At 38.0% G+C, this 12,590-nt stretch overlaps 1 protein-coding gene across 1 annotated transcript in view; it reads left to right on the top strand.

Annotated features, from left to right (window-relative positions):
- The window catches only part of LOC107656603 (voltage-dependent calcium channel gamma-4 subunit-like), a 14,106-nt gene extending 10,972 nt beyond the window's left edge, over nucleotides 1–3,134 (top strand). The window contains exons 4-6 of the mRNA XM_016444498.1: nucleotides 847–930; nucleotides 1,073–1,213; nucleotides 1,877–3,134. Coding sequence (XP_016299984.1) covers nucleotides 847–930; nucleotides 1,073–1,213; nucleotides 1,877–2,664 — 1,013 coding nt within the window. The 3' untranslated portion in view covers nucleotides 2,665–3,134. The remainder of the gene's footprint in view (nucleotides 1–846; nucleotides 931–1,072; nucleotides 1,214–1,876) is intronic.
- The last annotated feature ends 9,456 nt before the right edge of the window (nucleotides 3,135–12,590 follow it).

Raw genomic sequence — 12,590 nt, 5'->3', positions numbered from 1 at the left:
CACATACCTTTTATGTAGATATCAGACAACAATTTAAAATATTGTATCAATGCATTCTATGGCACCTTTAAAAGAACTGGTTCAAAAGAGTAATTTGTTCATGAATCAAACTACATTGGTCGCACTGTTATACACATGCATACAAAATTATTCCAGTAATTAAAAAAAAAATGTTTTATTATTTAACTTTTCGGGCTGTTTTTCTGACTGTTTTTTTTGTTTGTTTTGTTTTTTGAGTGTAGTGGAGGAAAAACAGATTCATATTAATGTTAATGCCTTCTTAGTCATCCTTAGATACTAGAACATTTCTGCAAAAGCAAAAATAAATAAAACAATTTTTTTCATAAAAAAATGGTTTCATACAGAATTCCTCAAGATTCTTGGCACACAAAAATGAAAAAGGCTTGTTCGCCATCCTGCGGCATAAAATAAAAACAGCAAGCACTGGGAGACTCTGGGTATATGCAGTGCACCAACATGTTGTCTAAAGTGAATGGTTAATATCACATGGGAGAGCACTGCATGACGCCTTTGACCTGGGGTGACTCCCAGCCATTGACATCTACTCTGAATCCATTTTCAACAAAACACCTCAGCCACTGTTTGACTGAGCCCCATTCAAACACCATTTTTTTCTTTTAGCCCTTTGTCAGTTTTATTTATAGGGAAATTGACAAATAAGACAGGAAATGATTAGGGGAGATTGAAATGTTGCAGGCTGAACTCAAACAAGTCGCCCAAACAAGTGTTGCATCACCGATGCTAAGTGCTACTTTATTTAGTTTTTCAGAAACCAGAAAATATGGTGACACTTTTGAAAGATTCTCTCTCTCTGATTCTCTTTAGGATTAAAGAGAGGAGTGTGTTCCCAGATTAATCATTTCCCAGATGATGCTGATTATGACCAGGATGCTGCAGAGTACCTTTTACGTGAGTCAGGAGTGTTGATTTGTGCATGTTTTATGGACTATAACTGATTTTTGCATTATAAATATTGGGATATGGGTAAAAGCAATACATTTGAACATAAGTTTTTGAAAATTTTTGTCTCTGTTTTATTTTTTCTTCTCAGGTATAGTCAGGGCCTCCAGTATATTTCCTATCCTCAGTGCCATATTATTGCTGCTAGGTGGAGTGTGTGTGGCTTCTAGTCGGTTCCACAAGACCAAAAGACACATCATTTTGGGAGCAGGCATTTTGTTTGTAGTGGCAGGTAACATTTCTCATTATGACACATGTAGGATCCTAATTTACAGTCATTTGTGATGGGGTGAATTCACTAAACTTTTTTTTTTTGGTGCTTTTGTGTGCCGTATTTCAGTACCTATCTAAAATCCAGCATATTAGTATTGTTATTGTTAACAAAAACTAAAGCTATTAAAAACCATTTTCATTAATTGAAATGAAGCTGAAATAAAATAAAGAATAAAATGACAGATGAAAAACTTTGATGATGAAAATGTTGCCATGGTTGAAATGAAAAAGTGCTAAAATTACTCAAACTAAATGAAATAAAAACAAATTAAAGCTAAATAAATCTAAAGCCAAAAAATGGCAATAGCACAACAAAATTACAAAATTTTTAAAATAAAACTAAAATGATTCTTTTCAGAACAATCGCACATCATTTCTATGCAAACTAGGTTTATTATAGCGCATTATTCAATCAGTGCTGTTAGTCTGGTGTAATTAATATTTGGCTGGTATGGTTAGAGTTAGATTTATTAAACAGAATTTAGAACTATGGCATCAGCGGTTGCTTCATTCATTCTTAGTGAATTCACCCCAGAGTGTTTGAATCCTTGCTTTGTATTAAAAATAAAACTGTTGACCTAAACAAACAAACAAACAAACATTTTGTTTTGAATTGATCCAGGCCTGAGCAACATCATAGGTGTCATTGTATACATCTCGGCGGCGCTCAGTGACATCTCTCCCAAAAAGGATGAGGACAAGAAGTGGCACTACTCCTACGGGTGGTCCTTCTACTTCGGCGGCCTGTCGTTCATTCTGGCAGAAGTGGTAGGTGTGCTGGCCGTCAACATTTACATCGAGCGCAACAAAGAACTGCGCTGCCGTTCGCGCACTGACCTCTTCCGCAGCACGACCTCAGCTGTGTTACGCCTACCGGGATATCGCTTCCGCCGGCGCTCCTCCCGCTCCAGCTCACGCTCCACAGCGGAGCCGACCCACTCCCGCGAGCAGTCCCCCACCTCCACCATCGCTCCCAAGAACTTCGGCCCGCCCCTGGCCGCCGGCCCGCCACCCTTTTCAGTAGCCACGCTTCCCAATCCGCATAAGCATTCCGGAGGAGGGATGGGGGATATATCCATGTACACGCTAGGCAGGGAAGGTAAGCCGCCCATGTATGGTACAGTCGACCGTGCCACGCTCTACCAGCTGCACAATTACTTTCCGACAAAGGAGGGCGGCGGAGGAGCGCTCATGACGGGAACGCTGCCTTCTCTGTCCAAGTCGAACCTGGCTGCATCGACCAACGCCACCCTCAATACCTCATCTTCCTCCGGCCCCCAGCAGCCGCCACTGTCCGCCGGCTCCTCCGCCACCATGGAGAGGGATCGAGGGCTGGGTACCTTGGATCGACTTGGTAAAGGAGACAGTTCAAACACTAACACTCTCAACAGGAGAACAACACCTGTGTAACGAAAAGCTGGAGGGGGAGGGAAGAGAGTGACGGGGAAAACAAGCGATTACATGAATTGGAAGTAAAGCGGGAAGGAGGGAAACGGGAGAAGGGAAAAAAAGCAAGAAAGGGCTGAGAAACAAAACAAGGTCCGCTTGCAAGACGACAAAGAAGTGAATAAGAAGGCAATAGATCCTCTTTTTTTCCTCATTTTTGAACATGGTGACTTGAGTAACAGAATTCCATCCGCACTTCTTATTGATTCATGTTGAAATACTCGATGTGTGTGATGGTGATCTTTCGGTTCTTCAAGCTCTTTCAATTCCAGTGCTTTATCATCAGGTTATGCCTGTAACTTATTTAGCATTCCAATAGAGTTGTTGTTTGTTTGTTTTTTTATTATGCTAATTGTCATTGCTGGGTTAACTTATACATTATTCATTTTTATCAAGGTATTTTGTTTTTGCACAATTATCCATTTTAATTTATTTCCTTTCGATTGATGAACTCAAACTGTGATTTTTTTTCTTGCACATGTTGACACTATATTTCACGATGTCATTCAGTGTCAAGCATGTGTTAATTCTGCGGGAGTGTGACGACTATTATTATTATTATTATTATGACATTTTGTAGTTTTTACAAAGATTGTTAATATCTAGATCTGTGGAATTTTTCATTGTAACCGTAAGTGTACAAGTAGTTAAGTCTTCATATAAATATATTTGATTTATTTATCATATTAACAGTCTTAATATTGTTATGATGGGATAATAATTATAATGAACTGCTTTTGAGACTGGAAGTCAAAAAACAGAAAAAGAAAGAGACAGAATACAGAAGTGAAAGGCATTCATTCCAGGGGAGCAATACATATACCTAAAAAACCTCACCAGAAAAGACAAAAAAATCTATTAAATATATAGTATATTATGAATATAAATATAAATATATATAATTGTGTGTGCGTGTGTGTGGAAAAAACTTTTTTGGTAAAATAAAATATATATTCTATGAATGTGTAAAACAGATCTATGTGCATACTGTTAGCAGTTTTGACTGCAGCATATTATTTTCATGTTTATTTGTAACTTTGTATGCATGATTCATATCTAATATATGATATATTCATAATGCTGTGCCTTTTGGCTTTGTGTGCATCGCAATTATGTGCTCATGTGGATGGATTTGGTGTGACAGATGAGGGTCAAAGTGAGGGTCATCAAGACCCATAAGACTAGAGAGGGATTTGATACACCACACTTTATACACGCATATTATTACACGAAAAACAGACATTTATCCTGTAATTAAGTCATATTCCAGTCAACAACTATGGGAAGTGCATAATGTGTATCCAAGAGGATGGCTGTACACCACCTGGTAATCACCGCCAGTGAGATCCCTTAAGGGGCACCTACATAGTCAGCTGCCTTTTAAAGGGGTCCTGTTATGCTTTTTCACTTTTTCAACTTTAGTTAGTCTGTAATGTTGCTGTTTGAGCATAAAAAAATATCTGCAAAGTTACAAAGCTCAAAGTCCACTTCAAAAGGAGATATTTTATTTAACAGAAATCACTTTTCAAAAACTACAACGAACGACTCGTTCGGACTACAACGCATAATTTCCGGGATTTGTGATATCACCATAGACTGTATCACAAATATCGACGAATGGGACGAGACCTGGTTGAGCTGCACTAGAGAAGGCAACGAGTGTTGTCACTATGTCTGAGACACCCTAGCTTTCCCAAGGCAGACGAACTTAGAGTGGTTACAATCATCCGGGTTTAAATTGCGCTCAAATTGATTTGATATTGACACAATATTTACACTGAAGCTCCTTGAACCAGGCTGTAAACATGTTTTTTTCTGCTGTAAAGTTGGGCATTTTAATATGGGGAGTCTATGGGAACGACTCCCTTTTGCAGCCAGCCTCTAGCGGCCAGTTGACGAATTACAGTTTAAGTCACTTCCGTGTTGGCTTCAGGAGAGAGAGCGGGAGGTTGCCGCTTGAATGTGACACACACATTCCTTGACGTTAGTATTTTGCTAAGCTAATGAAGCAATAGTCAGTATAAGCATAACACATACAGAAATACACAAATTAGATTAATTTATTTTTAACCTTATTTAATTAAATATTTTTGCAGTTGGTATTTCCCAGGAATCTCAAAAGGGTCTGGCTGCAGCTGGAGCTTGCACTCTCAGACGTGCATTCTCAGGCTTGCACTCTCAGACACTTGCACTTCCGCTAGCGACGTCACTTGCAGTCTTTATTATTTTTTATTTTGTTCTATTTATTGATTACTTTTTGTTTGAATCTCTCAACATTTTACAACAGTAGCCAGGTGGTGAAGACAAGAAAAAAGAAACTAAATTATGAAGTCACTTGCAATCACCACTTGCACTCTCCGATACCTGCAACGCCACCCGCAAATCCGTGGCCACAGAAAAGCAGAATATGAACGCAATGCGCAAAGTCTCTTGTTAAGCGTTTTCCTCCTGTAGAAAAACATAAACACTTAACATGGATTCATGTTCAATATTCAATATACAGTTTATTAATATAATAAATATGTATATAGAATAAAGACTGCAAGTGACGTCGCTAGCGGAAGTGCAAGTGTCTGAGAGTGCAAGCCTGAGAATGCACGTCTGAGAGTGCAAGCGCAAGGCTGCAGCCAGACCTTTCTCAGGAATCTGGCATCACCTTCTCTGGAATCTCTGCCTTTGAATTTGGCCAGAATGAAGTATCTAAAAAGGCCTTAAAAATACTGTCTAGGTAGACAGCCAAACACGCAAGCCTTCAGGAGACGCACACACAGGAATAGAGTAATTAGAAATAAAGCAACGCATTATTGCCTGCGTTTAGCTCAAGGGAAGGACATGACTGAAAGAGAGGATTCTCTAGAGCAGTGGTTCTCAAACCTGAGAACCACTGCACTAGAGTGTCACGTTCACTTTTATATATTTATATATATATATAGCCTAAAAGCTGGCTGAGCGGCCTCATTTGTGTGTGCGTGTCCATCCACTCCTTCACAGATATTTAGTCTTAGGCGTCCTTACTGTACATACCTTTCAGAGAAGTGTCACCATAAAATGTCACCTGTGTGCCTGTTCAAAAGAGCTGACATCAATCTGCATTACAGTTTGAATTTGCATCAACAGCACTCCTGTCCAAACCAATGGACACAAAATACAAACAGCAGCAATACACATCTTAAGTGAAACAAGAAGTTCAGAATCAAGCTCTAACCACATATCACACTAACACAATAATAATACATAAAAAATAACTGCACTATTTTTTTTTTACTATAAAATATTAGTCAAATTAGTATTTTCACAGAAAAACACTGACAACACAAACAGCTTTATTGACAAAAATTAATAAACAAATTTCATGCATCCACACCAATAGGTGTCAGTATAAAGATCCACCAAAAGGATGAAGAAGATCCGGTAAAATTTGAGTTTGTTTGCAAGTTACTGGACTGTATAGTAGGTGAAAAACAGTATGTGAACAGACTAGCATGTAGCATGAATTTACAGTAAAATAAAATAGTAAATAAAATAGTAGGCAAAAAGTCCCCGGATGACCTACTATTTCGAGAATCTAAAGTGCGTATCCAATGGACTCCCACGAGGCCATAGAAGAGGATTTGTGAATGGCAGCGAAGTGATGCAACTGACGCTGGTAGGTCACATGACAATGACAACAAGAGGCAATTGTAACAGGGAGCAATCCAGTCAGAAACAAGCTAGAGTGATGAGACTTAATCTGCACATGCTCAGTAGGATTCTCTCTGCCTGTGAAAAAGGAGCACAATCATTTCACCTCAGCAGATGTTTTTAACAAATACTGATTTTGAGGTAAGAAAGTCACTTTTTGGATGTACAGTATTTTTCTTCTGCTGTCTAAAGTTTCGATGACTGTGATTTTAAATTGACATACATTATACCTCTAGGTTATTGATAAAATAGTAACATGAGCAACCTATGCTAATATAGGCGTGGCTAGCTAGCATATGAGATTTTATCATGGCAGCAACATCGGGGTCATTGTAACATTGCGTTACAATTGCCCCCGAGCCACATGGCCCAGTGTAAACACCTTGTTTGTCTGTGTTGACATGCTTTTCTGTTACAAAATGAACATATTAAAATGTAAAACTACATTTTACAAAATTAATATTATCTCCACATGATCTCATTCATAACAGAGCTATTCTGTTAATATGTCTATCTTGTACCATTTCATGAAAGTTTGGTTAAAGACTGTTCTTGAATCATCAGCTGATTAATGTATTTGAGTAAAAAATACAAAGTACACAAATCAAATACACAAAGTACACAAATCAAGTACTTGGGTAAAAATAAAAAGTACTGATTGATGAATGTTTATTTATTTTGCAATTTTGTTTACTCTATCCTCCTGCTAAAAATATGTCATTACTATAAGCTACTGATAATTCAAGTGTGCAAACAAGTGAAATAACAAAATATATCGTATAGTAAATATAAATGTGGAAAAAGAAAATGTGTTGCCAAATATAAATATACAACATAAAAGGGGTCACATTGCATTACACAGCAAAATGTGTTAACATTTTAAGAAAAATGTTATGCAAGCATACTAATTTTACATCATTTGAAGTGCTACGGGGAGATGCATGGGCATTAATTTGTTATTTTAACGTTGTTTAGTTTTTAAATACTACACCGTTCTGATGGTAATACTCAAATATGGACATGTATACATTCAAGCATTTCATATTGTGGGCTTAAACAGCCCTTTTACAGCAGCTTTAGTTCACAAACAATGGACAATCATGATCTAAATATGATTTTCATTTACAATAATAAATGCTAAAATTCGGCATTAGTAACTTTCTTTTAACGCCATCAGTCGTGCGTGCACTCAAGCTCCGAGGACCACCCATTCTTGGCTCATTTGGAGTCAGACTTGTGAATTCACTGAATTGTTTAACTGGAGACTCTGACCGGATCATTTGAATCACTGAGTTGTGGATTCGAGAACAGCTGAAATCTGCTTGGTTTGTGAGCCAATTTATCAGGCTAATTTTTCGATTTATGTAGTTCAAAATAACAAGGAACGACATGTTTTGATGAAATGTAGAGGAGTAAAAAGCATTATGATTTAGAATGTAGTGAAGTAAAAGTAAAAGTTTCCCAAAATAAGAATACTCCAGTCAGGGCCGTCCTTAGCTAACGCGGGGCCTGGTGCGAGGTAGGAAGCGGGGCCCCTCGGTCCGTTTCGTGTTATTATTAATTAGTGCACCTATATTTGTTTTTTTGACTAGTGTATTTCAAGTAGTCTGTGAGTTATGAAGGAAAATGTAACATTTTTTACAATTGCCCCCGGTCCCCCCTAGTTTGCAAGAGCCAATTATACAACACATTGAGGCTGTAAAAGCGGACTAGTGAATAGATTTGTTTACCTGTTCAGCATGATGACGTTCAATGTCCCTGATAACCTCTGTAGTACCATTTAGCCACTTGCAAGCAATCTCCTTTTTTAAGACACATAAAAGCTTAAAAAATCACTGATTTTATTACTGACGTATTTCATGTCATAGATTATATTATTAATTAGTGCACCTATATTTGTTTCTTGTATCAAAAGATGACTAGTGTATTTCAAGTAGTCTGTGAGTTATGAAGGAAAATGTAACATTTTTTACAATTGCCCCCGGTCCCCCCTAGTTTGCAAGAGCCAATTATACAACACATTGAGGCTGTAAAAGCGGACTAGTGAATAGATTTGTTTACCTGTTCAGCATGATGACGTTCAATGTCCCTGATAACCTCTGTAGTACCATTTAGCCACTTGCAAGCAATCTCCTTTTTTAAGACACATAAAAGCTTAAAAAATCACTGATTTTATTACTGACGTATTTCATGTCATAGATTAAATGTGAAAATATCTTGCCTTGTGTTTACCACAGACCTTATTTTAGGCTTTTAACCAGAAACCCATTTAAAAAAAAAAACTATTGACTTCAGGACGTGGAACCAGAAATGCTAAAATGCTAACTATTTCTGTGTTTGGCCTACAAAAATATGTCATATCCCTGCGGTCTATTTACAACTCCTCTCCCATGGCCTCATGGGATAGTAAAGTGTCCATTGTATACATTCTTCAGAATCTGGGTGGAAGTAGTTGGTCATTTGGGGTTTATTCCTGCATCATAAATGTTTACAATTTATATCCAATAATATATTCTTTAGAATTAAATGTCCTTCCTTCTAATACCTGTTTTTGACTAGCATTAGCAAGTAGCAAATAATGATTCATGACAGTGACATACTGTAAACAAGAGGCTACTAGCTATTTAAAGAAGTACGTCATTGCAAGAAAACAACACTTGTCAGACATTTTCTTGGGGTCTTTAGGATCAGGTATCCCATGTGTTGGAATACCATTAGCGATCATTAGCAGGTGAACTGTAAGAGCAGAGTTTTCAGAGGTCAAACCAACAAGGGCAGAGTTTAAAGATAGGCCAGACATAAACAAGCTGTAACTCATCAGAATATTCAGTTACTATGTGGCCTGCAGATTTATCTAAGTCACACTGAAGGTAAAGACACCTGATATGTAACCAAAGCTGACCTTAAGTATAACATCCACGCCATGCTGGTGTCAGTCAGTGTGTAAGTGTAAATAAAATTAGTTTATACTGATGGTCACTATTTTACGAGAGGTTTGGGTGGCTTTGTAAAAGAGGGAAACCACACTTCTAATCCGTGTTTGTGTTGCTTACGTCCTCTGGAGCGCGATTGGCCATGCTCTAAATTTAGAGGAAACAGAAGGGAGGAAATGAGATGAGTGGGATGAACAGGGAGATGGAAATCTGGAAGGAGGTCAAAAAAGAAAATGACATGTGTTTCTGTGTGACAGTGACAGAAAGAAACGAGGTATGAGAGCAAAGTGGTTGATGTTTTATTCTTTATAATAAATTTGCAGCAATCCAAGTCAGGAGAAGAATCTATCACTCGATGATTGGCACACACAGTAACGCATATCAAGAGAGCATGCCAAACATCCGAAACAGATGGAAATAGGCAATAAAATCTTGGCTTCGGGCATGGATGTCATTTCACATATCTGACAAATACTGAAGTGCATGTGTAGACTGCACATGTACAAGTGCACTAATGCAGGAGAGATCGACAGCAGACAAAAAACGGTTTAGGATAAGAATCAATGCATACGAATATTTGCACCACTCTTTTTTTATGAATAAAGCATTCATGTCACACTTTGTTTTTAATGCATTTGTTAAAATGCACGTGTACACTATAGTAAGACCTTTGAAGTAAAAAATTATACAACTAAAAGTGGTGGAGAAAGTATTTGAAAGCCTCACTTAAGTAAAAGTATAGATAGCTTACCAGAAAATGACTTTGGTAGAAGTTAACTCTAGTAAAGCACAGATTCTCCTAAAAAATACTTACTGTAACTAACTATTATTACTTTGTTACATTACACCACTGTAAAAAACTACACCTGAGAGTATAAAAATGTGCAATTTTAATTCAGACAAAAAAAGAGTTTAGGATAAGAATCAATGCATACACACCACTCTTTATTTATGAATATGCATTAATATCACACTTTGTTTTTTAAGCATTTGTTAAAATGCATGTGCACAGTAAGACCTTTGAAATCAGAAATCATACAACTACAAAACTACACCCGAGAGGATATATATAATACACCAATATAATATAACATAATATATAATTATCAGGATCACTAGGATCATCAGTCACTTGCCGGTCACCTCACCAGTCATTATGCCTGTCACTTCTGTGCACTACATTTCCCAGAATCCCACCTGGCTCACACCTGCTCACGTTCCACAATCACCACACTTGTCTGCCATTAGCCTCATCAGTTGGTCTTTAAACGCCAGCACCAAAGACACACACATTGGCTGCATCTGAAAACTTAGGCAGCTGACTTGCTGCCTCATGAGGCAATGACTTTGCAGGCAGCATGTTTGCACCGAGCGGCAATCTCCCGCTCTCTCTCGTGAAGCCAACAAGGAAGTGACTTAAACTGTAATTCATCAACTGGCCGCTAGAGGCTGGCTGCAAAAGGGAGTCAATCCCATAGACTCCCCATGTTAAAATGCCCAACTTTACAGCAGAAAAAAACGTTTACAGCCTGGTTCAAAAAATGATTTTGGTCTATATAGCTAATTTTGCCCTTCATGACAACTGTGAGGGGGGTGAATTTTTTTATAACTCATCCGTTTAAATTATATTAAGCCTTAAACTTCTGCATAATTAAGGGCGTGGCCATTTGAGTGACAGGTGGTGTTACGTATCCGGTCCATGAACTTTCATCTGCTAGCCATCAGAGGTCACCCTTTCCATTTTCATTGACTCTCGCACTACACACTGTTGCATATCACCCCGGACTACATATCCCATCATTCATTGCACTGATTGCACACAGCACTGATTGCACACAGCTGTTTCACTGATTGCACACAGCACTGATTGCACACAGCTGTTTCATATCACTCACTCACTATTTAACACTCACTCTGATCCTTTCCCTCGGCCGAGTATTGTATGCGCTTATCGCACCCAGTGATAGCTACTCTACAGAGCCCTCTTTAGCGTCCTAGCCCAGCCTAGCCTAGTCTTGCCTTGTCTGTTTTCTCGGTCTTTGATCTGTGACTGTTTTCCTGGAGTTATCCCTTTAGTCTCGCCCTTGTGATCCTGTTCGCCAATCGTTGACCCACGCTAGCCCTAGGACTATTCTAGTGTCTTGCCCGCCATATACCTGTTTGCCACCGTTCGACCCTGCCTGTGTTTCTGACCTCCTCTCTGCTTTAATAAAGCTTGCATATGGATCCGCACGTCTCACGTCTTGTCAGCCCCGTTACAGGTGGATTGACGTTGCTGTCTCTAATCCGCTGAACTTGGCATCTCTGCCGTGTTTCTGCTTTTGCTTTATTCAGTCTATGGGTTATTTTCGTGATTATTTCTTAAAATTATCAAATAAAATGTCTTGTGCGGTTAATTGTACTAACAGACCGTCCAAGTCTGGGATCCATTTTTTCCGGTGAGTGATATTGTAATGTAATTTTATTTATTTATTCTTTATAATTTTATTCAAAACTCTACTACACTCCAGAATCCGACAGACTGTGATTAGCTGTAACGTTAGGCCTGTAATTAACGTTACTCGTTAAGCGTTTTCCTCCCATAGAAAACCGTTAGGCTATAAGAAAAACTCTTAATGTGGCTTAATGAATTAAAACCGATTAAAACTATTTTTAAAAGACAAAACTCAGTGAGAACATGATTAATAAATCATACTATGTACAGACAAGCACTGTTTTAATGCATTAAGCCATGTAAGCGTTTTCCTTATAACGGTTTTCTATGGGAGGAAAACGCTTAACGTGTTACTATCCTGGACTCATGTCTGTGTACAGTATGATTTATTAATAACATATTTACAGAGGTTGGTCTTTTAGAAACACTGTCTTAATGCATTAAGCCACATTAAATGTTTTAGAATGTCCCATTAAAACGCTTCGCATGTAATCACGGGAAATGTTTTCTGGATCGGCGCTCTGAGGATCTCATCAGCTCTTATTTAATTATTAATTTATTTATTCTTTATAATTTTATTCAAAACTCTACTACACTCCAGAATCCGACAGACTGTGATTAGCTGTAACGTTAGGCCTGTAATTAACGTTACTCGTTAAGCGTTTTCCTCCCATAGAAAACCGTTAGGCTATAAGAAAAACTCTTAATGTGGCTTAATGAATTAAAACCGATTAAAACTATTTTTAAAAGACAAAACTCAGTGAGAACATGATTAATAAATCATACTATGTACAGACAAGCACTGTTTTAATGCATTAAGCCATGTAAGCGTTTTCCTATTC

The sequence above is a fragment of the Sinocyclocheilus anshuiensis genome, unplaced genomic scaffold (genome assembly GCF_001515605.1).
Source record: "Sinocyclocheilus anshuiensis isolate Anshui unplaced genomic scaffold, SAMN03320099.WGS_v1.1 scaffold1393, whole genome shotgun sequence".
Taxonomy (NCBI): domain Eukaryota; kingdom Metazoa; phylum Chordata; class Actinopteri; order Cypriniformes; family Cyprinidae; genus Sinocyclocheilus; species Sinocyclocheilus anshuiensis.
This window is presented reverse-complemented; position numbering and strand designations above follow the sequence as displayed.